General features: G+C 37.5%; 1 protein-coding gene across 11 annotated transcripts in view; it reads left to right on the top strand.

Annotated features, from left to right (window-relative positions):
- KLHL13 (kelch like family member 13) overlaps positions 1–25,890 on the top strand; it is an 85,747-nt gene extending 59,857 nt beyond the window's left edge. For 10 of the 11 annotated variants that reach the window (XM_042807152.1, XM_042807154.1, XM_032991832.2 and 7 more), the window contains 6 exons: positions 3,562–3,703; positions 5,649–5,781; positions 6,032–6,228; positions 13,795–14,590; positions 22,183–22,296; positions 24,299–25,890. In XM_042807152.1, the coding sequence (XP_042663086.1) occupies positions 3,562–3,703; positions 5,649–5,781; positions 6,032–6,228; positions 13,795–14,590; positions 22,183–22,296; positions 24,299–24,786 (1,870 nt within the window). In that variant the 3' untranslated portion in view covers positions 24,787–25,890. Of the gene's footprint in view, positions 1–3,561; positions 3,704–5,243; positions 5,296–5,648; positions 5,782–6,031; positions 6,229–13,794; positions 14,591–22,182; positions 22,297–24,298 lie in introns of those variants that run through there. The other variant, XM_032991838.2, reaches the window with a different exon arrangement.
- The last annotated feature ends 290 nt before the right edge of the window (positions 25,891–26,180 follow it).

Below are 26,180 nucleotides of genomic sequence, written 5' to 3' on the forward strand. Positions count from 1 at the left end.
TCAATATGTTTACATTCATTATTATCTAATTAATTATAGTGCTCAGCAGACCTGTGTTAATGAATGTAAATAACGCCTTTGGTAAGTGTCCAAACAAGACAGATGTACTTACTGTGTTTTTGTTGGGAATTTGTTCGGATATAAACCATGTTACCCATCTGTTCTGGGTGCGAATGGCAGAGTTAATTCTGAATAATCACTTGTAGCCCCCCAGACAGAAGTTATATCCCAAATAGTTTGAAATTTCTTTGCAGAGTAGTTTTAAATTACTCTCGTAAATGATACAGTGTTTGGGTTTTGCTGTTCCTTTTTGTATTAGTATCAACACAGTGTGTAAGAGTTGTTGCATTTTCACTTTGTCTTACCAAGATGGGTTTCTCTTGTTGCATGAAGATAAATGCTGAAACTGGTATAAAGCCAGTGACAAACTCATAATTTCTGGTTGCTCCAGGAGTGCTCTTTCCTTCTTGGTGAGTGTCTCAAGGCTGGGATTCAGGGGATCAGTGCGCAGTTGCCAGGCCTTATTGGTGACTTTCTTATTGCTGACTTGCATTGTAACTTCTGCCAAAACCAGCTCCTGAATGGCACTTTCTGCATGATGGGAGAGGCACTCTGCCTGCCTACACTGTTAAACTGTAGGTAAAAAAGGTGGTGTATTTTTAAGAAAAAAAAACAAACCCAAACCAAAACAACCCAACAAAAACCAAAAACAAAACCAAAAAACAACCACCTCAACAAAACTACTTTTTTTTTTTTTTTTTTTTTTGATTTGTCGTAGTTGCTTAGATATAAAGCAAAAACCAGTATAGGAATAATCTGGTTATCTCTAAATACGTTTATTCTGATGGAGTCATACATGGCCAAGTTAATGTTTGAGACTAGAATGGTAATGTTTATTTTCTAGTGGATTTTTATAATGTGGAAGTTTTAAAATTTAATGTCTAATTCTCGTATGCAAGTTTCTGTACATACCTAACAACAAATGTGGAAGAGAAATAGTGAATATCTCTTCTGCAGAAGAGCGTCAAGTTGTGAGCTGTTGGGCTTCTATGTGTGATATGGGTTTAGACAACTGCCCATTATGTATTGAAAATCAGGTAGGGGAACCAGCTGCTTATAGCCACACCTGGCATGTGGAATACATACTTTTTAAGGATTGCAAGTATTTTGAAATATATTGTATTCTATGTTTTGACTGTGCAGTTGTAATAAGGCATCTTGTGCTATAGAGGACTTCTTAGGACAAAGCTTGGGAAGTTGTGTGCAGCGTGGCCTGTTCAGAAAAGTGCTTCCATTATCGCTGCCGTTTGTGGAATGAAGGAATCATGATCAAGGTCTTTCCCTTCATTTGTGAAACTTATGAGTTACGCTGGCTGTCAGGAAATAAAGTAGTGTGGGGTATGTGGCAATTATGGTAAAATGCCCATTCCAAGCAGCCAAGGCAGTTGGCTTGTACGTTTCTTTTTCTAATGATTTTAACTGATGTGCACATGTTCTATTTTCTTCTGAGTTTAGAAAAAGTATTTTTAAAGCCCTTTCATAAAATGGCTATCTGATCTGACATTTCAGGAAGCTTTTTTCTGGAGCACATAGTCAGATTCATACTAGTTGAATCTTCAGCTCCTTCCCACTTAGGCTTACAAGTCTCCCCACATTATTTTACATTTGTTCTTTGACATGTACAGATTTAGAGACCGTGTCTCCTTTGGACTTGTGTTAGACTCTTTCCTTGATGTGACTGTATTAAAACTAAAACACACAAAATAAACCCGAATGCAAAACACCCTAGACCAAAGTGAACAAAAATGGTTTGGGTCGCGAGCTGGCAACTGCTTTGCTGCTGTGTTACATGGCTGGATGCCCAAGATAGTTTGGAGAGCACTTTTCAAAGATACACCCTGTAAAACTTAATTTAAATAACACTCTGGGTACGTTTTATGAAATAGAGATAATTCTGTTTCAGAAATGACACCATTGTTGCATGCTGCAGTACCTCCACATTTATAACTTCTGTTCAGATGTCTGAGAACTGGGTTGCTACGTTAGAAGCCAAAGGTGTTTAGATGTACCCTTGTTCCTACAATCTGTTGTTATGTCTGTGTGCATCAAATCTCAGGGGTTTCAAACCCACGTACACTGTTGAATGGTGAATTTGTTTCGAATATGTTTTCATGGCTGACCTTACGTACCCATGGGTTTGAACAGAGCACCTCAGTGCTGTCAGAGTAATGTGTGAGTTTCAGAAACCTCCACATAGTCCATGTACCAAAGAAGGTGGGAGTAAATACTTTTAAAAAAAGAAAACCTTTTTTGGGGGGGGGGAAAAAATATTTAAAATTATTTTTCATCTGCAAATCCCAAACTTGACCTTATGTAGTGATTGCAGTTAAACTTTGGGAGGAAGGGAATTTAAACACGTTCTTGTCACTTATTTAAAGTAATTTCTGAAACTAGCTTGGAGGCCAGTGTTTTTACCTGCATGTTTAAAATCTGGAAAATTTTTGTGTTTGAGATTTGCAGCAATTATGTCAAACTGCTATTAATCTTTTTGTGAAATATGGAATCTTTATTAATAATGAATATGCACTCATCTATGAATTAACATCTTATGTTTGCTAATTAATATTTTGTATATATGCATTATAGCGCTATGCGTGCTAATAGGTAGTACATTAGATCACAGAAATTACAGGAATTAGTTTTTGTTAATATTTCTGGAGATTAAATTTATTTACATTTTATAATAATTACAGGTTAGGGTAGTTGGAACCTCATATGCATATCTCTTTATGTAAACCTAATTTGCATCCCAAGATTAAAATGGAAGGCTATTAATAGTGCAGTAGTTCTTTAACAGTTCTACCTAAAATTAGCCCTTCCTATCTAGATTTGGACAGTAATTGCCTGGCATCACAAGCATAAGTATTGACTTGACACTAACAAATCTTAAATTAAAATTATGAAGTGGTTGCCTGCAGTAGCAAAATACTGGATATCATGTCCTAAATGGATTCTTCTAGTTGTGTGTTTCTAAAGGTATCTTAAAGTTACAGCTTGAAACTCCACTATGTATATTTTCTATTATTATGTTTATACTTGAGGAAGATAGTGGAAGCCGTAAGAATGAAATTACTGAACTTTAATCTTACATTTAGAGTTCCAATCTCCTAGCTTTCCTTGGCAATCTGGTAAGATACTTGATTTTGAAAACTGGATGAACCCCCTGCAAGCACCCTACAATACTGGAAGCACATATAGAAATAAAATAGTGTGCAAGTGTCTTAATTCGGGGATGTGGGGGTGGAAGGAAAAGGAAAAATTCATTAGCGATTTTTTTTTTTTTTTTTTTTAAGTTGTGCTGTTCTAGAGACTATTAATGCTTCACTCTTACATTAGCTGAGGGGGACCGCTAAGGACTGATTCTGTCATCTGCTGATTTTTGATCTATAGCCTCTATATATAGCTGTTACATTTCATCCCAGAAGACTCGGGTTTTAATACACAAGAGCACTGAAAGAAAATGAGTTTGGTCTTAAGGTTTATTTGTTCTAATCTTCTTAGATCTCTGGTGGAAGAGGAGGATCCTCATATGAAAGTATCTCTTGGTAGCAGCGATATGGGCATCTCTGCCCATCTACAGTCTTCTAAGACAGGGACCACAAGATTTTTCACCAGCAATACTCACAGTTCTGTGGTATTACAGGTAATTAAATATTCTTGTGTCAGTATTGATCTGTACGGGGAATTTTGGCTGCCCTAAACAATGCCTCTGCTCAGTAGACTTTACCAGATTAGTAATTTCTAAAAAGCCTAAAAAAAAAAAAATGCATGTTAGTGTGCTGTGCTGACAATGCCCACGAGCAAGCATGGCTTATAATTTATTTTCCTGCAAGTTAAAGGTTTGACTTTTAGCAACAGCTTGGAAAAAAAACCTTGGCCTTTTCTTTGGGTTGTATCCCTGCCCACTCTCAATTTCTAAGAGGTAGTATTTCTAAGAGGTTAAACTATGAAGTGGCGGCTGTATCAAAGAATATAGCAGCGTAGTTATGTTAGGCAAACACTCGTACCATCTCTTGTCTGAAAGCTGCCACAGGGGTGTGATGAGGAGAGCTCCATGCTCCTTCTTCACATCCCAAAGATTGCAGAGCCCTGCCAGCTTTGGTGTAACGCCCTGTGCTGGGTCTGACTGTATGGCACTACCATATGGTAGAATATTCCTCTAATGGATAAAAATGTTATCCTCTCTGAAGCTTTAAGAATTTAGAAGTAAAGTCATTTTATCTTCTCGTTTCTGCTGGAGCTTTTACATGCCATACAGAGTCATGCTTACAGCTTGTGTAGCTGTTACTGCTTTCCAGTGCAGTCTTTCTCAGGAGTGCAGATGAATTCTGTATGACATGATTCCTTGGAGAACTGCCACCTTTTCGACTTGCTGCCTAAATAGATTGCCTAAGTTTTGGGACAAAAATTTGACTCTCTTCAATTCTGAGAAGCTAGTGATTATTTGTTTTAGTTTCAAAGGCTTGGGCGATTGCACATAGCTTTTATTGTTTGAACACTAGGCAAAGTGTTCAGCTTATTTCCTCCTCATTCAGTTTTTTCTTCAAAAATTGAGCAAATGGAGAATTGGTAGTTTTAAAGCCTTGTTTGTAGGAACTACAGGTAAGTTGAGTCACTGAAATACCTTAGTTTTATATAATCCTATGTTTTGGCTTCTGATTTATTGGAGCTAATAGCTCATTTATTCTTTTATGTTCTGTTTTTTCTGTGACAAATCTGAATATTAATTTCTACTTACCTTTGCAGTTCTAAAAATATAGCCTTGCTTTAAGATATCTTAAATTTTAAACAATGTTGGCTGATGCCAAGACTTTTGTAAATGTTAAATCTATAAAGGAGTATTTACTTTCTTATTAATACTAGAAAAATGTCAGACACGCCTGGTTTTGTGTTTGAGCTTCTCTTCTGCGGTGTGTGGAGGAGGCGAGTATTCCAGCCATCCTCCAGTATCCTCAACCAGGCATATCTTCAGAGGAAAATCTTACTCTAGAGTGCTGCTGTAGATTACTTTCTTTTTTTCTTACATTTAGCCAGTATAAGTAATTCAGAAAAGATCGAATATATAATGTGAGCTTATTTTGGAGTTTTTGCCATGTAAACTTTGGTAATAAATTTGATAATCATGGAACCAGGTGACAGCTTTCCTTTCCCTGTATTTTGCAGCCTCTTGGGATGCAAAGCACTGAAACTGGTGTGGAACAGAAATAGATCTAGAATGTGTACGTGTCCAGAAGGGTACGTCCAAAAAGGATATTAGTCCCTACCTGAAACAGTTGCTGGAGTGCCAGCTTACAAAACAAACTCCTTCCTGAAAATAACTCAATTAGTTGAATAAAGCTACTTTCTAAGGCCCAGTGTACTTTACATTCTTCAGCCATTTCTGGATAATAATAATTCTGCTTCCAATTAATAATGATTGTAGAATATATTAGAGATAATGGTTGTGAGATGACAGATTATTTTTTAGTGACTTTTTGGAACTACAGGTCACATGTACATAAAAGTGAGTATTTACATAAGGGCAATGGAAGAGATTCCTACTCTCCTCCCAAATCAAACGGATGCTTCCCATTGTGCTCTTCTTGCAGGGCTTTGACCAACTGCGAGTGGAAGGTTTGCTTTGTGATGTGACGCTTGTTCCAGGAGATGGTGACGAAGTGTTTCCTGTTCACAGAGCCATGATGGCCTCTGCAAGTGATTACTTCAAGGCTATGTTCACAGGTGGTGTTTTTGTTAACGTAATGCATACTGCTACCTCCCAATTGCCATTGTTTGGACACTCAGACGCGTGTTCAGTGTTGTGTGTGAATCAGCCCAGGACTGCAAACAACTCTATGTAGTTGTACTCTCTCTGCAGTTGCCTATGGGGTTTTAAATGAGACTTCAAAATCTTTTAATTTTGTATAAGTTTATGAAATTATTTCAACCCAATCAAAATGATTATATGAACTTACCTACATGTCTTTTTCAGGAGGAATGAAGGAACAGGATTTAATGTGTATTAAGCTTCACGGTGTGAACAAAATAGGCCTAAAGAAGATCATTGATTTCATTTATACTGCAAAACTCTCCCTTAATATGGACAACCTTCAGGACACTCTGGAAGCTGCCAGTTTTTTGCAGATTTTACCTGTTTTGGACTTCTGTAAAGTATTTCTTATCTCTGGGGTAAGGCTTACTACTTGTTTCACATTGACAATGATTAACATCTTAGTATTTTTTTTAATAAGAACAATGACTGTGTAATAGTCAAAGTTAGGTCTAAAACATGCCATTATTCATAATTTGCATCCACAGAGAACAAGTTTGCTTTGTACTTTTTTTTTTCCTGAGTATTAAGTACACTGTGAGCCTGATATAAATGTTATCCCACACTAAAATTCTTCTAATTCCTGAGCGTACTGCAGTGATGATAGCAGTGATGATAATCAGAGTTTTCAGATTCCTCACTGGATTTCTTAGTGCACGCCCTCACGCTCTGTATTCTTCCACAAGAAAGCTACTTGGTGAGTTAAACTGAAAAAAATAATAGAAGAGCGAGCTGCTGTTGCTGCTAATATACTTTCTTGAAACCTTTTTGTTTTGAGGAATGAAGCCTACAATTGTAGTGATCATCAGAGACTATTACATCTTCTTTATAAACCAGTGAACTTGGTCACAGTCCTTCAGAATAAAATATCCTCTAAAGGGATTACTAATAGGAATGTTACAGAAATGTTGGTTATATGAGAAAAGTAGCTACAGTGATTTTACATTTTGCACAACTAAATGTGGCTTTGAATGCCTGCTAGGAAATATTTTTTTCACAATCGCCAGAATAAATGCTTTTGTAAGGAGGGGACAGTCCCCACAGTAGCAACCCTCTCCTCTTCCACCAATAATGGTTAGTTAAAAGAATAATACTTCTGTAGCATGGTTGCTTTTGTGCAACTGGAACAAATAAAAAGTTTGCCCTGTAAAACAGGGTGCTGTAGTTCCAATGCAGTACCGCTGATTTATGGTTTAGAGTTGCCCGGCTGATTTTTATTAATTATAGAGTTTAAAATCTCAGGTCCTGAACCCTTCTCTTTAGGAAGGGGGAACTTGGATGACAACCTTTTTTTCCTCGTCCTTTCCTTCCCTTTTTCAGACTTAGTGTCCTGTTTTGTTTTGAGGCTGTGCTTTGGAGAAGAATGCCATGCTCCCTTCAAGTTTAATGTCAAACAGTTTTGCAGTTTTCTCTGTATTAAAAACAAACTTATGTTTTTGCAAAAGCAAGAGAGCTGTTAAAAGATTTAGCTTGTCAAGGAGTGACTGACTTCTTGTGTAAGCTTTTTCCTGGGGTCTGTCTCCATGGGTGGGAAGAGGCATGTAAGGGAAGGGATGTGACATGAAAACACTCCATTTATCTGGCTCCAACCTCTTGTTAAACGCATTGAATTTATACTCCTCTGTTTAATCTTATTGTCTATTAAGCATAGCTCACGTACACATTTGGTCAACATGGTTGTTTTTCAGAGATTTTGGTTTTTCAACATCCTTTGCTTCTTAAATGTGAGATAGCAGAGGTTTCAGGGTCTCACTGCATGCACTCATTCTAGTGTTACAGTTTACTTACTGCATATATTTTGTATGCTTTGGTTGTAGATGCTCTATTTCTATAGCTGAAACAGTGCAATAGCAGAATATGGGTCCAGTTATCTGTTTTCTAACTTAAACACAGTATATAAGCAATGACAACGTATGATACTTCAATACTTTTCCTAGTTCTTGCCCTGCTGTCTTGTATCAGTATAATTCTGTGTCCTGCCAATGACAAGGAGTGCCTACTTTGTGGGGCTGCAGAGTGAGAGTGCTGTAAGGGCTGTGCTGTCAAAACAGTTCTGTCTAGAAGAGACACTTTGGCATTATTTCTAATGTTTCCTAGGGTTTTTCTGATGTTGATGTTCGTTTTAATTGCTTATATACCATACTATAACTCTCACTTTACCTGTAACAGGGAAACTGGTGTGTTCTGCATGAATTATAATATTGTTTGGAATTCAGCTTTCTGATAGTCTGTAATGAGAAATAAAGAAGCCGCTATTCCCGTTGGTCTTCAGAATACAGGCTCAGAAATGTGACCTCCCTGATGAAGACCTGTACTGGGATTTATGCAAACAAGAGGACACCAAGCTGCTAATAGCACCAATCTGTTTCATAAAAAAAAGTGTTAGAGGCATTTAGGCTCTATAATGCTACTGTTTTGCTTTTAATTTTGGCATGTTTTTTAATTGGCTGGTTCTCTGAAAATGCTGTGATAATGTTTCATTAATCTTAATACTCTTAAATCCTACACCACCTATTTTACATTGCTCGGGGTTTTTTTTAATCTTCAAAATGATGCAGTCTGCCTCTCTGGGGCTGACATGGCTATAAATGCCAACTTGGAATAAGGTCTTGGTGTTCTTTTGAGTCAGGGATTCGGAGCCGCCTCCCTTTGATGGGAGGTGAGCCCCAGGGACACTGTGGTGCCCTTTCCCCTTTCTGGGTAGGGCAGCTGCTTGTTTATTTTACTTTCTTGGGGAAAGAGCTTCTTTCATCTTACATTGTGTTATTTGGAAGGATTTGTGTAATTGTTTAAAATGCTTAAAGGCTTGTTTTCTGAAGGTTCCTTCACTGACAGTGTTGACTCAGTCACTGTTTTAGTTCAAGCAAGAAACACCTTGTTTGATGCCACATTTTGAAATACTTTATGTATTTATATATTAATACATTTATATAGTGTGTATATATATATATTACATTTTGAAAGACTTTATTAATTTCCTTAATTTTATTGATTCTCTTTTCTGAAGTACTTGCATTTATACTAATGTCTAAGGGGACATAATCTCATTCATTGTGTGACCGTAGAGGAAGTACAAACTAAGTTTTGCTGTTTAACCTAGTTATGTTCTCATCCTCCTTGTATAAAGAATTTTTGAATTAACTTACTTTTTAATTTGTTAGAACAGGAACAAGAGTTGGTAAGCAAATGGGTTGGGTTTTTTGCTTTAATTACCATATTTTAGCATTACAAAGTTTACTTCCCATTATACTAGTTTCACTGTTATTGAAGGAGCATTTCTGTGGTTTCAGTGAATTTTCTGAGCAAGTCTTGAGTTTATTTCTGCTGAAATGAGCTGACTGAGAGCAGCATCTGAGAGCTGATGTAACCACTCTTAGATACTTCATTGTTTTTGAATTCTCTAGGGAGTCCATTATTAAAGAGATTATAGAAGTCAATTTATGTAAAGCATAATGTAACTATCACTTCATGAGAGGGTATTGGAAATATTTATAAAGAACATGAGCTTAAGGTAACAGCTTAATTTGCATACAAAAAAATAATGAGATCTTAAAAGAATGGTGTATGTTGTAGCTGTCTTGTAAGTGTTCTTTTATTTGTTCTGCATTTATATGTCTCCTGTCAAGTAGCCCATTGCTCTGATAATCCTTATTCTGCAGCTGAACAGACTCCCAGAAAAACAGTGGAATACCTCCGAAGATATTTTCAGTCTTACTTTTAGTATTGGTTTTAAATATTTATAGCTATACTATAGACTAGGAGTACTCCCAGGTTCACATCTAAATGAGCCATAATGTAATTAATAAAAATGCCATGGAAATGTTTTCAGGGTAGTGAGTATTAGAGAACTCGCAATGATGTTTTTGTGAAAGTAGCAGCAATGTACAAAATCGAGAAAGATGAGAAGCCTATCCAAGTAAATTACAGCACTCGGGAAAATCACAGTGTAATGGGGAAGGAGATGTTATACTTTAATTAAAGAAATCATTCCAGAACACTGAAAATTTATGTCTTGGCTGTACCTTTCATATGGCTGCACAAGAAAATTTTATTCCTTCTTTAACTGTGCTTTACGTTTTTGTAACAACTAGAAAACTGTCAAATATTGAGGTCTCAATATTTGGAAGTCTGTCTTATCACAAGGACTTGTTTAACTGAGGGTGGAGCAAGATAGTCTCAGTTTTGTGGGAGCGTGGGATCTAACGCTGGGCCCTGCCAGGCAACAGAAACCACCTTTTCTAACGTGGGAGTACTACTGATTTTTGTTTTCTGACCTGGTCAGATTTCTGTGCTGTTATTTCTGGACTTTTGTATATACGAGCCCACAGAAAAATTAGAGATTTCAGGAGAATGTAAGCTCTTTTAAACATAGACCCTTTGAAAGACCATGTTAAGTGCTTCCATGTCTAATAGTCATTAAAACAAAAGGAAGTTAGATGCCTAAATATTTAGTGGTAGTGGGCTCGAGGGCTTGATTTTCTGTGCATGTTTTTTCTCCTGAGTTGTTCTCTAGGGTCCTCATACTTGTAATCATTTTGCTCTGTGTCCAATTCTGTGGTATTTTATAGTCAATTAAGTTTTCACCAGAGCTGGGGAAGTGATTTCTTCAGAAGTTCAAAGAATCAAGTCAACTGCTTTCTTGAGAAAGTACTTTGGCTTTTGCATTTGTTTTTTCAGGCTATAATAGTAGTGTTGTGCTTGACCTTTTTTTTTTTTTTTTTTGAAAAGCTTTTTAGTATTTTCTGGAACTTCTGCTTTGTAATGAGCAATTACAGTGAGTAATGTGAAATGAGCAGCTCTGTGCGGTAGACAAAGCCCAAGTAAAATAGGATTTAAAAGTCTTGACTTCTTAGGAAGTTGCTTAGCTGTTTGACCAATTATGGCTTTTAGCTGGTTCTGTGTGAGTATCTTACTAGTTACTGGATTCACTGTACAGCCAGTCTCATTTTTGTTGATATTTCCATTCCTCCCGTTTGCTTCAGTGGGATTTCCAGAAGTAGCAGTCCCTTCTGTTGATGAGCTCCTGATTGACTGACTTCATAGAGAACGGTTTCCACAACTCTCATAAGTACCATAGCATAAGTCAAACTGTATTTTTTTTTTTCCGAAATCAACACTTGAGTTAAATAGCATTATTGTATGTTAATGCTGTCCAATTTTTAATATTAAAGTGGAATTGACTGTTGCATTCCATTCTGTTGAAGGATTACTTTTTGTCTCAGGACTTAAGAATCCCTAGAGTGTATACTTTTATAACTGTGAAATCTTTGCAATATAATTTAGCCTAGTACATTGTTTGTAGTCTTAGAGCCCAGTAAAATTGATAATAGTACTTTTACTAAGGAAAGTAACCTTTAAGAAAATATTTCATATGGTATGCTGATTTGAGGTGAGTGGTGGAATTTGTTAGTGAGCCAAAGTGCACCATTTCATAATCATAATGGGGAGTACTTACAATCATAGTATATTAAAACAAAACAAAACAAAACAAAAAAACCCCAACAAAACAAACCACAACCCTGAGTGCAGTACCATTCCAGTGGACTAACTAAGGTAGTAAAAGGTAAATTTTCTGAGATTTAGGAGGTGACTGGAAACCGCTGATGTCATGTTCATCAGTCACTAACAGCGTGTAAAGCGTCAATAAGTTTCTCAAATGTAAACATTTCAGGAATATATTCAATTGCATAGAATTACAGTGTACCATAGTTATGATAATAAGTCAACTGGATGTATGCTGGTCACTTGGTAACTGACATGTATTCTGTGGTAGCTCTAAATACTTAATTGCAACCTGAACACCACATACCAGTGGTACATAATCTGTACATTTTTGCTTTGATCTTTTGAGTTTGGGTATGCCTTTTCTGTATGCAATAATATCTTTCTGTCTGCTTACCTTGATATGGAGAAATTGCTTCATCTCTGTAGTTTGATGCCAGTAAATAAATTCCAAAGTAGTTTTTAAATACAATATCTGTATAGCAAGACTTAAGATTTGTGGTATACTCTGTCAGCTGCTTAAAGGGTGATTTTTCCATTGTTTTATTTTTATTATACAGTTTAAAAGAAATTTTAGAAGTAAGAATACCCTGTTTCATTTACTTAATTTAAGGTATGCTATTACTTCCATTATGCAGTTCATTTATGTAAAGGGAAAATCCTAAAAGGAAATGTACATATATTAGTTTGATACTGTCTCAGAAATAGTCAAAAGAAGAAAAAATGTTTCTTAAGCATCAGAGAATGTTTATATCAAAATATAATCACATCAGCTAGCAATAGACCTATAGAACTATGTGGTCTGACTTCTAATACAAAAATAATTTCCATATATATCTTGCATGGGTTTTGTATGATAGAACTCCTGACAGTCTGCCACACATTCATCTTCTAGATAGAACCTGATTAGAAGATTAGTGTTCCTTGAGAGGAAGAATGAGATTTGGAACCTTTGACTGTATCAAGGTGTTTCAGTATGTGTGAATGAAGACTTGATGACTGCAGATCTTAACTTCAGGGCAAGTTAGATTGGTTCATAGTGAATTAGAAAAATCTCCTATTCCCATACTCATCAGACTTTTGAGTTGTCTAGTATTAAAGGGCAACAATCAGATTGAGTTATATAGTATTAAAATCTTGTAAGCTCTGACATGACCAAAAGGTCATTTTAGGGTTTTTGAATTTTTAGGCTGCAATCAGGTCATAGTCATCAATCTTCATAATCTTTTTTGAAAAATAACCATGACATTTGGAAGCCTAAATTCTTTTGGCATTACAAATATATTGCGAATCACAAAGTTGTGGAAATTGTCAACATTGACATGCACAAAACTCATTGAGTAGGACTGACATGCACAAAAACTAGAAAGAGTGTGTAAATGAAGCTTGGAGTAGAATAATGACTGAATTCAAAAAAAGCTGCAATTCTCAGCGAGAAGCATTTGTAAACTCCGCTTGATTTGTATACGTACTATGGAGCTTGCTGGGATAAATCGGTTGGGTTCACTGGAGACCCACTTGAAGTTATCTCCTGCCCCTCCCATCTTTCTTGCTTCATCTGCGTTGGATCCCAAGTGACCTCAGAAAGTTAGGACTCAAAGATGTAAGAAAGGTAGATGCAGCAGCAGCGTAAGAGAGACAGTTATGAAGATATGTTCACTCAAGTATTGAATTAAATTAGGGTATGCTCCATACTGCAGGGTATTTCTAGGGGAAATCCTCCTAGGTTTATTATTAAAACAAAACAAACCAACAACTATATGCCATATAATTATATATATAATATACTACCTTTATCTTAATTTTGGCATGTACTTAATTTTGAACATATTCTGTAAGAGCACCACCTCGATTCACCAAAGATCCAGTTCTGTTTGTTTCGAAGGAATGTATTCATGGGATTGAACACTGGAAATAAATTGTCTGAAATAGGAGGCATTGGAGAGGTAGCTGTGCCATTCTCTTTGGCTGCATTATGACAATGCAATTTTAATAATGTTAGAAAATGTCTCATGGCAAGACCTATGTTTTCATTATTCTCTGTAACCTTGGGCAGATCACCTCTCCCTTAGCTGTACTTTCCACATGTCTGTCTTGCAAAGATGTTTGCAGAGCTATTCAAAGAGGAAGTGCTGCATAATTGCTATGTATCATCATTGTATAATGTGTTTGGCATAATTAATACATGCCATCCGCTTGTTACTTCTCATTTCTTCCTTCAAAGTAAGGAATACTTTGGGTCTTCCCTTGGAGTCATGAATATATAGATCACATTGAATATTTATTTGCTCGTGTGTAAATCACCTTGAGTATTGCGAAATGATGAAATACTGCTGATTCTGCGGTGTTCATTAAATTCTGCATTATCCTTTAGACACCAAGTTACGAACGTGTTTTGATTCCTCTTTCTGTTTACTTAATAGGTTTCATTAGAAAACTGTGTTGAGGTTGGGCGAATTGCCAACACGTACAATCTCACAGAAGTGGATAAATACGTTAATAATTTCATCCTGAAGAACTTCCCTGCATTATTAAGTACTGGTGAATTTGTGAAACTCCCCTTTGAGCGTCTTGCCTTTGTGCTTTCAAGTAATAGCCTTAAGCACTGCACTGAACTTGAACTCTTCAAGGCGGCTTGTCGCTGGCTACGGTACGAGGAGCCTCGGATGGAGTACGCTGCGAAGCTGATGAAGAACATCAGGTTTCCGCTGATGACGCCCCAGGATCTTATTAACTACGTTCAAACAGTGGACTTCATGAGAACTGACAACACCTGTGTAAACTTGCTTTTGGAAGCCAGCAACTACCAAATGATGCCATACATGCAGCCGGTTATGCAGTCGGAGAGAACTGCCATTCGGTCGGACAGTACTCACTTGGTGACGTTGGGGGGAGTGCTGAGGCAGCAGCTGGTTGTCAGCAAGGAGTTACGGATGTACGACGAAAAAGCCCACGAATGGAAATCCTTAGCTCCCATGGATGCCCCCAGGTACCAGCACGGCATCGCCGTGATTGGAAACTTCCTTTACGTAGTTGGGGGCCAGAGCAATTACGACACGAAAGGAAAGACGGCGGTTGACACGGTCTTTAGGTTTGATCCTCGCTACAACAAGTGGATGCAAGTCGCATCTTTAAATGAGAAGCGCACCTTCTTCCACCTAAGTGCCCTCAAAGGACATTTGTACGCAGTCGGGGGTCGAAATGCAGCGGGTGAGCTGGGTGAGTGTTTCCCCTGAAGCATGGCTTCTCGCCTCGCTTTTCAGGCCTTTGAAGTACTGTGCTGCCCAGTGGATGGGTGGAGAGGAAACAAGTGAGTTGTTGGCACGCAGCTTCTTTCTGCAAGTACTGCAGATGCATACAGAAATTTGCCTGGGTGGTGTCAGCAGCTGAAGGGCTGCCCCAAAAAAATTCCCAAATACACGTGTCTTGTGTATTGATACGTAATATCCAATGTCTTCACCTTTAGCGTCAAACATGAAGTGAGTTTATGTGTGTATATAGATACGGATGCAGCTATATTAAAAAAAATCATTACTTAAGCTGAGAAACCAAACTCTTTTCACTCTTAAGGAATACGTGACTTTGTAACTGAAACTTAGTGTTCAATGAAGGCTGCATTTAAAAAGATGCAAATTTGGATAGTGATTTTGAAATGCTAGTAATATTTATTAAAAGGTAGGCTAATGTCTGAGTGATTCGTTTCACTCACAGATCAGTGAGATCCAGATGTCCTGATATTCTAGTCTTTTTAATTACTAAAAATGTTACTTTTTGCCTGCGATCTTGTGACTACACAGCTAGCTTATTTATACGAATGACTCTGTGCTGCTGTCTCCTTTTTTTTTCCCCCTTTGCAAACGATGATTCATTCACATCACTAAAAAAAAAAGGAAAAAGAACGATTTCAGAGAAATAAGATGGTTGGAAACAAAGAATAAATATGTGGTAACTTTCAATTTGACAAAAGACTGTAGAGGATGGCCTGTATTAATCCACTGCATTTTCCAAAGCCATATTGGTTAGCATTTGCAGTGAAGTCTGGGAGTGTACATTTAATTGTAAATTTGTCCGTGCTTTAAAATTGAAATGTTACAGTTTTTATGCTTGGAATTTTTGCATAATGTTACGTCTGGTTTAGATATAATATTTCATTATTTTGTTTGCTGCTTTCAGCCCAATGCTTAACTGTGTCTTGTCAAGTCTTTGTAGCAGTAGTTCATACTGCTGAGATTTGCTCTTTAGAACTGCGCTGATATCCTTAGGTGCAGTGAGAAACATAGTTAATTGAAACAACACAAAACCTAATTTGTGCCACAGCATCTGTGACTTTTTAATTAATGCATCTTGGTCATTCACATATACACTTTGTTTCATGATCAGACTTTCTTAGGAAACATACAGTGCATTGCTTCCCCTATGCAAAACTGGGCAGGTTTTGCTAGAAGTTTAAAATTAATTCCAATATTTGATGACATGAGATATTTAAAAATGCCACCTGCTCCCAAACAACATGGGAAGCTGTTTTGCAGTAACTTGTTTTCCTTAGCCATTTTCTGATGCAGATCCAGAGGTTTTCTGAGTTTTTCATATGTCTCTTTATCTAGCTGAAAATATATACTATAATCCAGCTTAATGTCCTGCAAAAGACCAATTATACAAACTAATATGTATTGATCCTTATCTTGAGTATCAGAAAACCTGACCTTCATTGAGCTGTTTTCTAATGGTATGAATTAATAGCAGATAATCAGATTGCTGTCCTTGTGTACTGTACCATCTAAACAGAGCAGGGTTTATAAGGATGTCAGTGAAAAAGCTGCAAGTCTAACAAAATCAATATGAAATAATACTGTCACTAAGCCAGTGCAACCTGTGCGTACAGCAAGCTTTAAGCACAGTGTTTTTTCTGAAATGAGATGCAGGCAGTATCGTTCTGCTGACCTCCACAATTCTGCAGCTTTAATTAAAATACAAAATCTATCACCTGTCTAAAATTCTTCTGTAAAGGTATCATTAAAATGCTGCAACAATTTCCACACAGACCTGAAAAATGTCATTGGAGCATTCTGCGGAAAGAGCACTGTATAAATGCTAAATATTGTAGCTGCCCGATGCTTTGATTTGGGGCTTTTCTTGTTAATTGTGAGGCAAGTCACTTTTCATTTTCATGTTTCTTTCATAAACCTTGACAGCTGAAAGATGAAATCCAGCTTAAACTTCCTCTTCTCTTCAGATGAGAAAAACTCTCAAGCTTTTCATAGAAGAGCAGGTCAAATGTGTATTGAACAGGTATTAAAGAAGTTGCCTTTGGGTTCAAACTAATTTCAATCCGTTGTTAGAGAGGAAAAATTCCCCAAACCTGAACCAGCTTTCCAGAGGATCAGCTCTTACGGAAAAGGGCTGAAGGATTAATTACTGAAATAATTTTCTTTTTTTTTTTTTTTTTTCCTGATGTTCACTGGAATAAAAATTACACTTTTTTGAGGCACTCTATCAAGCTTTTCCAAACCAGTTTTCAAATGTTTAATTTTCGGAGAACTTTGTAAACACCGCTTGCTACCTCAGTAGTATGTGCTTTTACCAGTAAAAAGCAGCTGCTGTTTTCACAGTGCCACTGAGAAAAGTTCCGTTCATTGGGAAGGACGAGTGAATTTGCATGTATATGGTAAATGTATCTTTGAAACATACTGAATTATGGAATTCTAATTCAGATTTTTCAACCCTGTGACAATTTAAGACTGTGCAGAAGCATGCACCGCTCCTAGAAGGATTGGGTGTAATTCTGGTTGGTGGTTCTTCAGTTGCAAAGCGGGCACCTGCCAAAGGTACTGCCAGAAGGCAGAGAGCAGCACGCTGGCACGGGGAGACCAGCCCGGAGAAGGCAGGTGTGCAAAACACAAGACTTTTTGGAAAAGGAGACAGAGGGGAAACCAGGTGCAGTTCACAGATACTCACGAAGCAGAGTTCATTGGCAATTTCCAGCTGTGCTGTTGCGCAGGGTTTTCTCAGAGAAGTAGCTTTTTATAGCTCTTTTCGAAAGAGTTGGTGATGATGGCAGATGCCGTGCCTTTAAGCATTAGAAAACTGATGCAGTTAGATACTTCCCAGATATTTCAGGTTCTGCTGTTTCAGGCTTGAGTCGAGTTTGGGATTTTTATGTATGAGTTTTTCCTAAGCACCTCAGGGGATGTTGGGATGTGACTAAACCACAGATTCATCAATACCTTCATCATCATGTTGCGACAAAGAAAGAGAAGACTTCTAGTCCAGGGCAGGACAGTTAAGTGTTCTTCTGACCCCCTGGCCAACAAGTAGGAAGGCACTTATTTTCTAGGTGCTCTCTCTGATGCTTATCCCTCAATTCAAACAACTGCTCGTTTACGTGAAAACTTCTCTTATGAGTCTATATAATACATATTTTAAATATTGTTGGTTAAGAAGAAAAATATGCCTCATTACCCAGTTGGGCTGTTTGCTGTCAGTGTAGTACTGTGAATATCAAACCAAATGTGAACTGGAGGACCTCGTGCATAGGAACTTACTTTGAAGTGGCTCCTTGCTATGCTAGGGACAGAATTACTCAGGGCTCTGATTTAACCAGGTCAGGTCTGAGTTGCGCAGAAGCAAGCTGTATTATAGAAATACTAAAACAAAATGAAGATCCTGGGTTTTGGGACATCCATCACACACAGTTGCCAAGTGCTGCTGTAATAAACCTCAAGACACATTAGAAGCTCCTGACAGAGAAGTGGTAAATATCTGTATACTCCTCAAATAGCATCACAGATGGCACTATAAAATGAGTGCAGACTGAGCATCCCTTGGGACTGCCAAAGCTTTGTGTATTTTTGAGATTGCTTAATTCTATTAAAATGAGGCCTGTCTTCCTTGGATTATGGTAATGAACAGATCAGAAGTTCCACTGTTAAACATAAATAAAGCCTGATTTGAATAGTTCAAGCTGTTGGGAGAATGAGTGCATCAGTCTCAAGCTATATAGGATGTATACTTAAGTTCAGTGAAGTAGCAGTTCTTTTCAGTGTGCTCTGTCTGGAGGTGATGTATCATCTGCAAATGAGGCATCTCGATGACTCTCTTAAATTGACGGGTGCCATCAACAGCTGGAATTTTCAGTTTTTTTTTCCTTTTCAGTGCAGAGAGAGATCTTGTTAAAAGAGAGAAATGGAATGACCTTGCAAGGGAACAGGGAGACAACTCCGTGGAACAACCAAACAGAACATTAGGGTTTTTTCAGCTGGGAAGTGGTTAGCTTTGTTTCAGAGCCTGTAGATTTGGGATTTATGTCGGGATGGTTTGTCTGAAATACTGTCAAACAGTACTTCAGCCATACTGGTAATGTTTAAGAATTTTGAAGCCACATCAGAAGGTGCCGGATCTTGGACTTGACATCATAATTTCTCAGATAACTGATGCCTTTACAGTGTGGTAAATAGTGATGGCAGCAGTGTGTGCCAATTTCTGCATGATTTATCTTCTCTTGCTGAAGTGATCTTTTGGCTATGGTTTCTCTTAAATGCAATCCATAGTGAAGAGTGAAGTAAATAGTTGTCCAGTGCTGAATGTCATCTTAATCTGGTTGCCGCTGGCTTTGCGATTGCTTTGTACATACTCTGCTCTTCCTGTCCTTACAGTGTGTTAGAAATGTAAGTTCCTCACCTCTGCAAGGAGTGGAAGCTGTGGGAAAGAGGGTGCCTTTGTTTTTGTGAAAGCAAGTAGAATGATGATTTCGGTGCAGCATAGCAGCGAACAGCAGGTTGGAAGGGTCTGCTGTCAGGGTAGAACTGGGACAGCTATAATTACTCACATGTCAAAGCTGGTTTTCTCTGTTCATGAAATTTCTGCACATCTTTGTCTTCTGATTGCTAAATAGAGCTGAGTAGAAAAGAATATTGGACTGGTTGAATACATATATACAAGAAAGAGCACGGTTTTATTCGGGAATTAGGCAAATACTTCACATGGTGTCAAGATGGCAGTACACAGAAATACAACTCGTAGATTTAATGTTGGGTGTAATTTGTGGAGTCAGTTCTTTCTGCCTATACTTCTATTTGAGCAAGAGGCTGTCTCCAGTATTTACTGGCTTTATAGCTAAGTCCTTGATGGATATACAAAATCTGCAGGATATCAAATAAGAGAAATACCAAAATTTTTTTAAGAGTTTTTTTTGACTTGATTTTAAAAAAATAATAATAATCAGGCTTTATTTCAAAAATTTTCATTGTAGAGGAAATCTTGAATGCCTTTTCATACCTTTCTTTATCCAGACTTTTATCTATCTGTACATGTGTATAATGTGAAAGGCAGCTCGAGGCTCTTTTCAAATGGCTGAGGTAGGGGATTGCAGTAACAAGGAGGCTAGATTGTAGGTAAGTGTTTAGTGAAGGACTGATCTCTTAGAATTAACTTGGGAACTCACCCATGTTGGGCAGGGTTTTTAAATCACAAATTTGGCATATCAACAGTAGTGTATAAAAACACATAACTTCAATTACTTTGCAGCAATTTTTTATTTTTTGTCCATCTTGCAAAGCTCTGAGATGGCTGGCATGATTGAGAGGATGTGTGCCAGGCACCCTTACAAAACTAGAAGCATTTCAGGCTGTCATAACTATTTTTAAACAGTTTCAAGAATGTGAAATTAATCACTTCTTCTTTATGAATCAATGTATATAATTTGTTTTGAAAGAAATAGGAATTTAGTGGGGTTTGCCTTATATCGAGAACTTAATGTTCCGGACCAGCCATTTTCTGTATTTTGTAAATTTAAATTTCAGCTCCTGGAGGGGGAAAGGCTGAAGAAAATCCAGTGAGCTCGAACAATTTAGCAATTCTCACGTGCAATATAGATTAATTTTCTTTTTAATTATTGTTTTATTTTAACCTTAGATGATGCTGAACTGGTGGTCAAACAGTAGTCCTGACATTGGAACTGACAACTTCTGTTTTGAGACAGTAATTGCATGGAATTATGAAATATCACCCTATTTTGCAACAATAAGGAGGTTGTGTGTTTTACAGAAGCGAAAAGATAATTCAGAAAGTCAATGTAACGTGCTCTTTGCTAAATTTTTCCTTGACTAGGGATCTTTTGGAGGTAATCCGAGACCACAGATGTACCTTACTCTTCCAAAATACTTCAAAGCATTTTTTTTTTTTTTTTTTTGAGAGTCATTTGGAGTTTAGAGTGAGGTACTTCATAATCACAGTATGAGTGTTGCTGATTGATGTAGTTTACTGGCCTGGCCAGTCCTGCTAGTCCTGCAGGTTTATACTAACATGAACTAGTTTCTGCCTTTAAAACGTAAAGCTTCTCAATTGCCAATTTTTTACTTTTTTTTTTTTTTAACTCTCAGTTGTGTAATCCTGGACTGTAAGTCACATCACCGATTCCATAGAGCTGGCTCAGATTTTCTACCCTTGATTGAGTAAAAAGCCTGTTCTAGAGCAAGTAAAATACCGCTTTTAAAGACAGATTAAATTTTGTACGCATAGTACATAAACCTCTGTCCTCAGAGATTAAGCATTGTATAACAAACATTAGAATCTGATTCTTAATTATTTAAAATGAGATTTAATTTGTCTTTAAGACAACACAATTATTGATAATTGCTTTGTGCATCATAAGGTCACTATACTACAGGGTTTTTCATCTGGTCATATTGTACTATTCAAGCTGACAATCTCTACAGCTTGCTTAGATCCATTATTAAATCTGTTTTCTATTTTTATTCTCTGTGTTTACCACACAGCCCTCTTCCTGCAAACCCGTGTCTCTTCCATCCCACTTCGAAGAGAGGATTCTTCCTCAGAAATGCTTTTTCTAGGACACCTGGGCTCTGGGTTTCTTTGTAACTTTAGTACTAACCTCTGCAATTTCTGATTTGATAAATCCTTTGATCATTTAAACATTAGAATTCACAAAGAAAAGTGCACAAATGGACCTGTCTATTGACACAGGTGCTGCTTCTCTCCATTCGAGATTCAATGTTTCATCACAAGATGTTTCATCTTGTTGGGGGTTTTTTGTTTTTGTTTTTGTTTGTTTGTTTGTTTGCTTAGGTTTTTTTTATTTTGGTTTGGGTTTTTTTTTTTTTTAAAGCTTGACTTTTGTAAACTGTTTGACTTAGTGACTTGCATATGCTGTGCTGTGTGGTGCTGTGCAGGTACTGAAAAGATTGCAAGACAATAGAAAATTAGTCAACAATTGCTGCCTCCTTTTGAGGGCATAGGACCATTTCAGTGCGGAATACCAAGAAGAAAATGTACCCTGACTTTCTGCACGGATGGGACATTGCTGAACACATGGATCTGAGAAAAATGTTCTGGTAGCCAGATGTATTGATCCTCTCTGAGATAGGTTTTAAGCTTATTCCCTATCTCTCTACAGCAGATGCTGAAGGGAGTTGTACAATAGGAAAGGGTAGGAAAGCTGAGTTCATCCAGCTTCTGTCATCTTTTTCTGTGATGCCCCGTAGCCATACCTCTGGCAGGGTTCATGATCTGGTGCCAGTTGTATGGTAAGAGGGAATGGCAATGAGGCAGGTGGAAGGCAAGAACACAAGTGGGTTTTTTCTTCCTCCTTGTTCCTCTGGGACAGCGCTCGAGGTTTTTTCCGTATTGTCTCTAGACATAATGCTCAATAATTCCTTTGTCACTTTCTCAGCTGAACAATGTTTCTCATTGATACTTCCTCTGTTTATGAATATATTACTGCCACTGTGACTGTACTCCAAACCAAACTGCCATGCTAGCTTCAACATTTTTATATTCTCGTTTGTTTTAAACAGCCACTGTGGAATGTTACAATCCCAGAATGAATGAATGGAGCTATGTCGCAAAAATGAATGAACCCCACTATGGTCATGCTGGAACTGTGTATGGGGGATTAATGTATATTTCAGGTAAATAATTCATATGATCATTCTCTACGAAACAATTACTTATCTAATTTTTCCTGTTTCAGTGGGAGACAATCAAAATTAGTTTCTGGTTGCAATGGGTTTGCCACGGTATAAGCAGTGATGCAAATTCATGTGAAGCCAGTCACATAGCGTATATACTGCAGTCTGAGAAAATTATTTTTAGATAATATTATGCATTTACATAGTAAAAGACAGCTCTGAACTCCAAAGCAGTTATTCAGTCTAACTGTCAAGATAGGTTTGTTTGTTTTTTTGTGACAACAGCGCATATAAACATTTATATAGCAATAATTGTTAAACACATCTGTTCCGATACATTTTGGAAAGCACTGGAAATTTTAACACTTTAAAGAAGAATGTCTTCCTTCATTAAGCTAATGAAAAGGGTTAAGTTTTCATGTTAAACACAATATATGAATGATTTCTGAACTTTCACTGGTCTTTCATTTGTAAAATGCTCAGTCCTATATGTCACTGAGGTTACAGTTTCATTCCATGCCAAACTGGGGGCAATAGGTTTTCTGAAAATCTGGTACCTGCTCAATTTTGAAAGATTCCATTTCTGTCAGCGATCTCTACAGAGATCACAGACCTCCATATGTTCTCCTGCTGTGATTTTAAGGCCTGTCCTCTAAGACCTAAGCTGGCATTCTGGGTGGGAGGTGGGACAAGGCTGCTTAGCTGTAAAGAACTGGTGGGGAAATGCACTGGAGCAGATTGATCCTCGGGGTACTTTGAAACAGGGCAGCCTTATGCCAGTAGACTAGGAGGGATTTGTTTTAAAATTTTACCATATGGTAGTTTACTTTTCTACGAGCAAGTCCATTAAGCTAGCTTCTAATCATTGTGCTGCTATTTGTACTTTTTTGCCCGTTTGGCTTCTTTCACTGCAGGTGGCACATGTATATGCTCCCTGCTGTGTTTTTTCATACAGATGTTGTGTATTTCCTGCAGATTTTTCTTTTCTTCCTCCCATGAACCTAGACACTTTTGGGGTTGAAAGTGTGAAGATTTGGCTCCTTTGTCATTAAAGCCTCTTCTCTCTGACAGGCTCCCAAGCACTGTCTCTACTATGGCTGTCACTAAGTCTCAGGGCTGGACAGTCCTCCTATTTTTTTCTGTATTTAATTCTTACTGGCCAGCTGAAGAATTAAGTACTTTCTTGCATTACTCCTGTCGACACCATGCCATCTCTGCTCATAATCCAAGCGTGATAACTCAGTGTTGAGTGGCTAGCCCAGCAGGGAGTTGTTCAGTGGCAGTGCATTATCTGCATATTTTCTAGCACCTCAAATATAGTTGCATTATGATCTTAAACCATAGCTAATAAGCCTACAGTGCCTGAAATTGGTGTGACCTGCCCAGTGACCTTGCGGAAAGGTGGGACATTTCATCCACTGATGGGAAATAGTCCTGTGATTTCCCCTGAAGCCTCTCCAACTGCTTTTGCAGGGAACCATGGAGAAGGTCAAAATAGAGAGAACCATAGGCATCTATTAACAGACGACTATTTGAAATCTGTGTGTCCCCTCTCTTCAGTTCAAGTTGATGAAAAAAGTTTTCTGAAGAAAATTCTGCTATGTGATAGGACTGTTTAAAACACAAAATTTCAAAATTTGAAAGGGAAATGGATTCCTGTTTTTCTTGATGGTGAGAAACAAAACTAGCTAACTGAACCAATGTAAGCAAAGAAATAATTTTGCAGAAATGAAGCACAGGTAACAATTTTTTATTCTTTTAATCTGCCAGTATCATTTTATGTAATGAAGTCCTGTATGAGACACGGCTTCTTTCCATAATCACATTTGAAGGCACAAGGTGCATTAAGAATATAATTTGAAATGGAGCACATATGTGATAGTAATCTAAGCTAGTATCAAAAGGTTTTAGGAGAGCTGAATTCAGTCATGAAAATGTACGTTTCTGCTGTTTATTTCAAATTAGGGTGAGTATTGCTCTAACATGTGTTTTATTTCTCTAGGGGGAATTACCCATGATACCTTCCAAAAGGAACTTATGTGTTTTGACCCTGACACAGACAAATGGACTCAGAAAGCTCCGATGACGACGGTCAGAGGTCTGCATTGCATGTGTACTGTAGGAGACAAGCTATATGTTATTGGTGGAAATCACTTCAGAGGAACGAGTGATTACGATGATGTTCTAAGCTGTGAATATTACTCACCAACTCTAGACCAGTGGACTCCAATCGCTGCCATGTTACGTGGGCAAAGTGATGTTGGAGTTGCTGTCTTTGAAAATAAAATCTATGTTGTTGGAGGATATTCTTGGAATAATCGGTGTATGGTGGAAATTGTTCAGAAATATGATCCAGAAAAAGATGAGTGGCATAAAGTATTTGACCTTCCAGAATCACTTGGTGGCATTCGAGCCTGCACTCTTACTGTTTTCCCACCAGAGGACAATACAGGGTCACCGTCTAGAGAATCTCCTCTTTCAGCACCTTAGAAACATCCCTTGACTTATGATGTTGTAGTAACACCTTTGCACTGCATCATGGAGTCTATTATTTTTCTTCAGTAGTTTCTGTTAGGCTTAGCCTACAGCATTTCATACAATTACTGGGAGAAAAAAAAAAAAACAAACAAAAAAAACAACAAACAAAAGAGACTTTGACATTATTTGTGCTGTTTGTTTGGCCTAGAATGTTTGTCAAGTGGTTAACAAAAAGAGGTGTACTGACCCGAGCCAAATGTTTAACAAATGAGAAGATATTGTCTATACAATGTATGAAGTAGGTACGTTATTAATGTTGTGTATTGGGTGTGAGGTACCTTAGAGCTTACATTTGGAAGCCCAGTGAGTCAAATTTGAAGACTTTGTATTGAACTCGTTCATTCACTAAATTTCATAGTTGAAATCCTTTTTTGTTCCATTTTTTGACTGCCGATCACAAGGGGAGGTAGACTACATCAATGTGAACTATGACAGGAGGTTGCCAAGGGGCCTGAGCTACCTCCCTCTTTTCACAGAGTATTTTTGAAAAAATCTCTTTACCCACCTGACTTTGTGGGTGCTTTCAGAGCAGATGAAGTTTCTTAGGCAGAGGGGAGAAATAAAATAATTGTAAAATATTAGCACTATACAGGAAGCGGACCTTGTAGAGACCGGGAGTTTTTTATAATGTGTATTGAGTGTTTTTCCTGAGTCGGTTGAGTGATGCTTCAAACAGAAGATTTAAAATGTTTGGGGTTTTTAATTTGGGTTTTTTTCAGGAATTGGCTTCCGCTTGCATGGGAGCACACACTATTAAGAAATGGGAATTCAGTGCAGTTGTATATTCTGTTATATGCCTGCACTGAATATAGGTAGATAAGGGCTAGAAACATTAACTTAAGCCACTGAATTTGACCAAATTGTTTCATCAGATCAAATTTAATCTACCTTTTCTCCTTTGCTGTTGAGATAACTTGCATAATGTGTCCTCTGTATAGTCTCAGTTAATAAGGTTATTTAGCACAAAGTGCAGCTTCAGTGAGAGAGCTGCTTTTGCTCAGTGAACTTGGACTACCACGTTTTACCTTCTTTTGTTCAATAAAACTTTTAACTGCAGTTATTCAGTCTAAGCTACCTCATTAATGTATTTGGTTTTCTTCCTCTGCCTCACTGTCTCCAGGATACACATTACGTATATCTGTGTAGGTAGATTAATTTGCTAGGAAACCAATGCAGAAGTGATCGTGAATGGGTATTTTCGACCTACTTTTAAGAAACTATTTTGGCCTGATGTGTTCATTTTATTATTAAGGACTGACGAAAGAACAAACTGTCTTAATTTTCTTTTTTTTTTCCTTGGAGAACTACTGCTTATGTGTACCACCATGCGATTTGCAGAAATCTTT

The sequence above is a fragment of the Tyto alba genome, unplaced genomic scaffold (assembly GCF_018691265.1).
Source record: "Tyto alba isolate M040663 unplaced genomic scaffold, T.alba_DEE_v4.0 Super-Scaffold_5, whole genome shotgun sequence".
Classification (NCBI taxonomy): domain Eukaryota; kingdom Metazoa; phylum Chordata; class Aves; order Strigiformes; family Tytonidae; genus Tyto; species Tyto alba.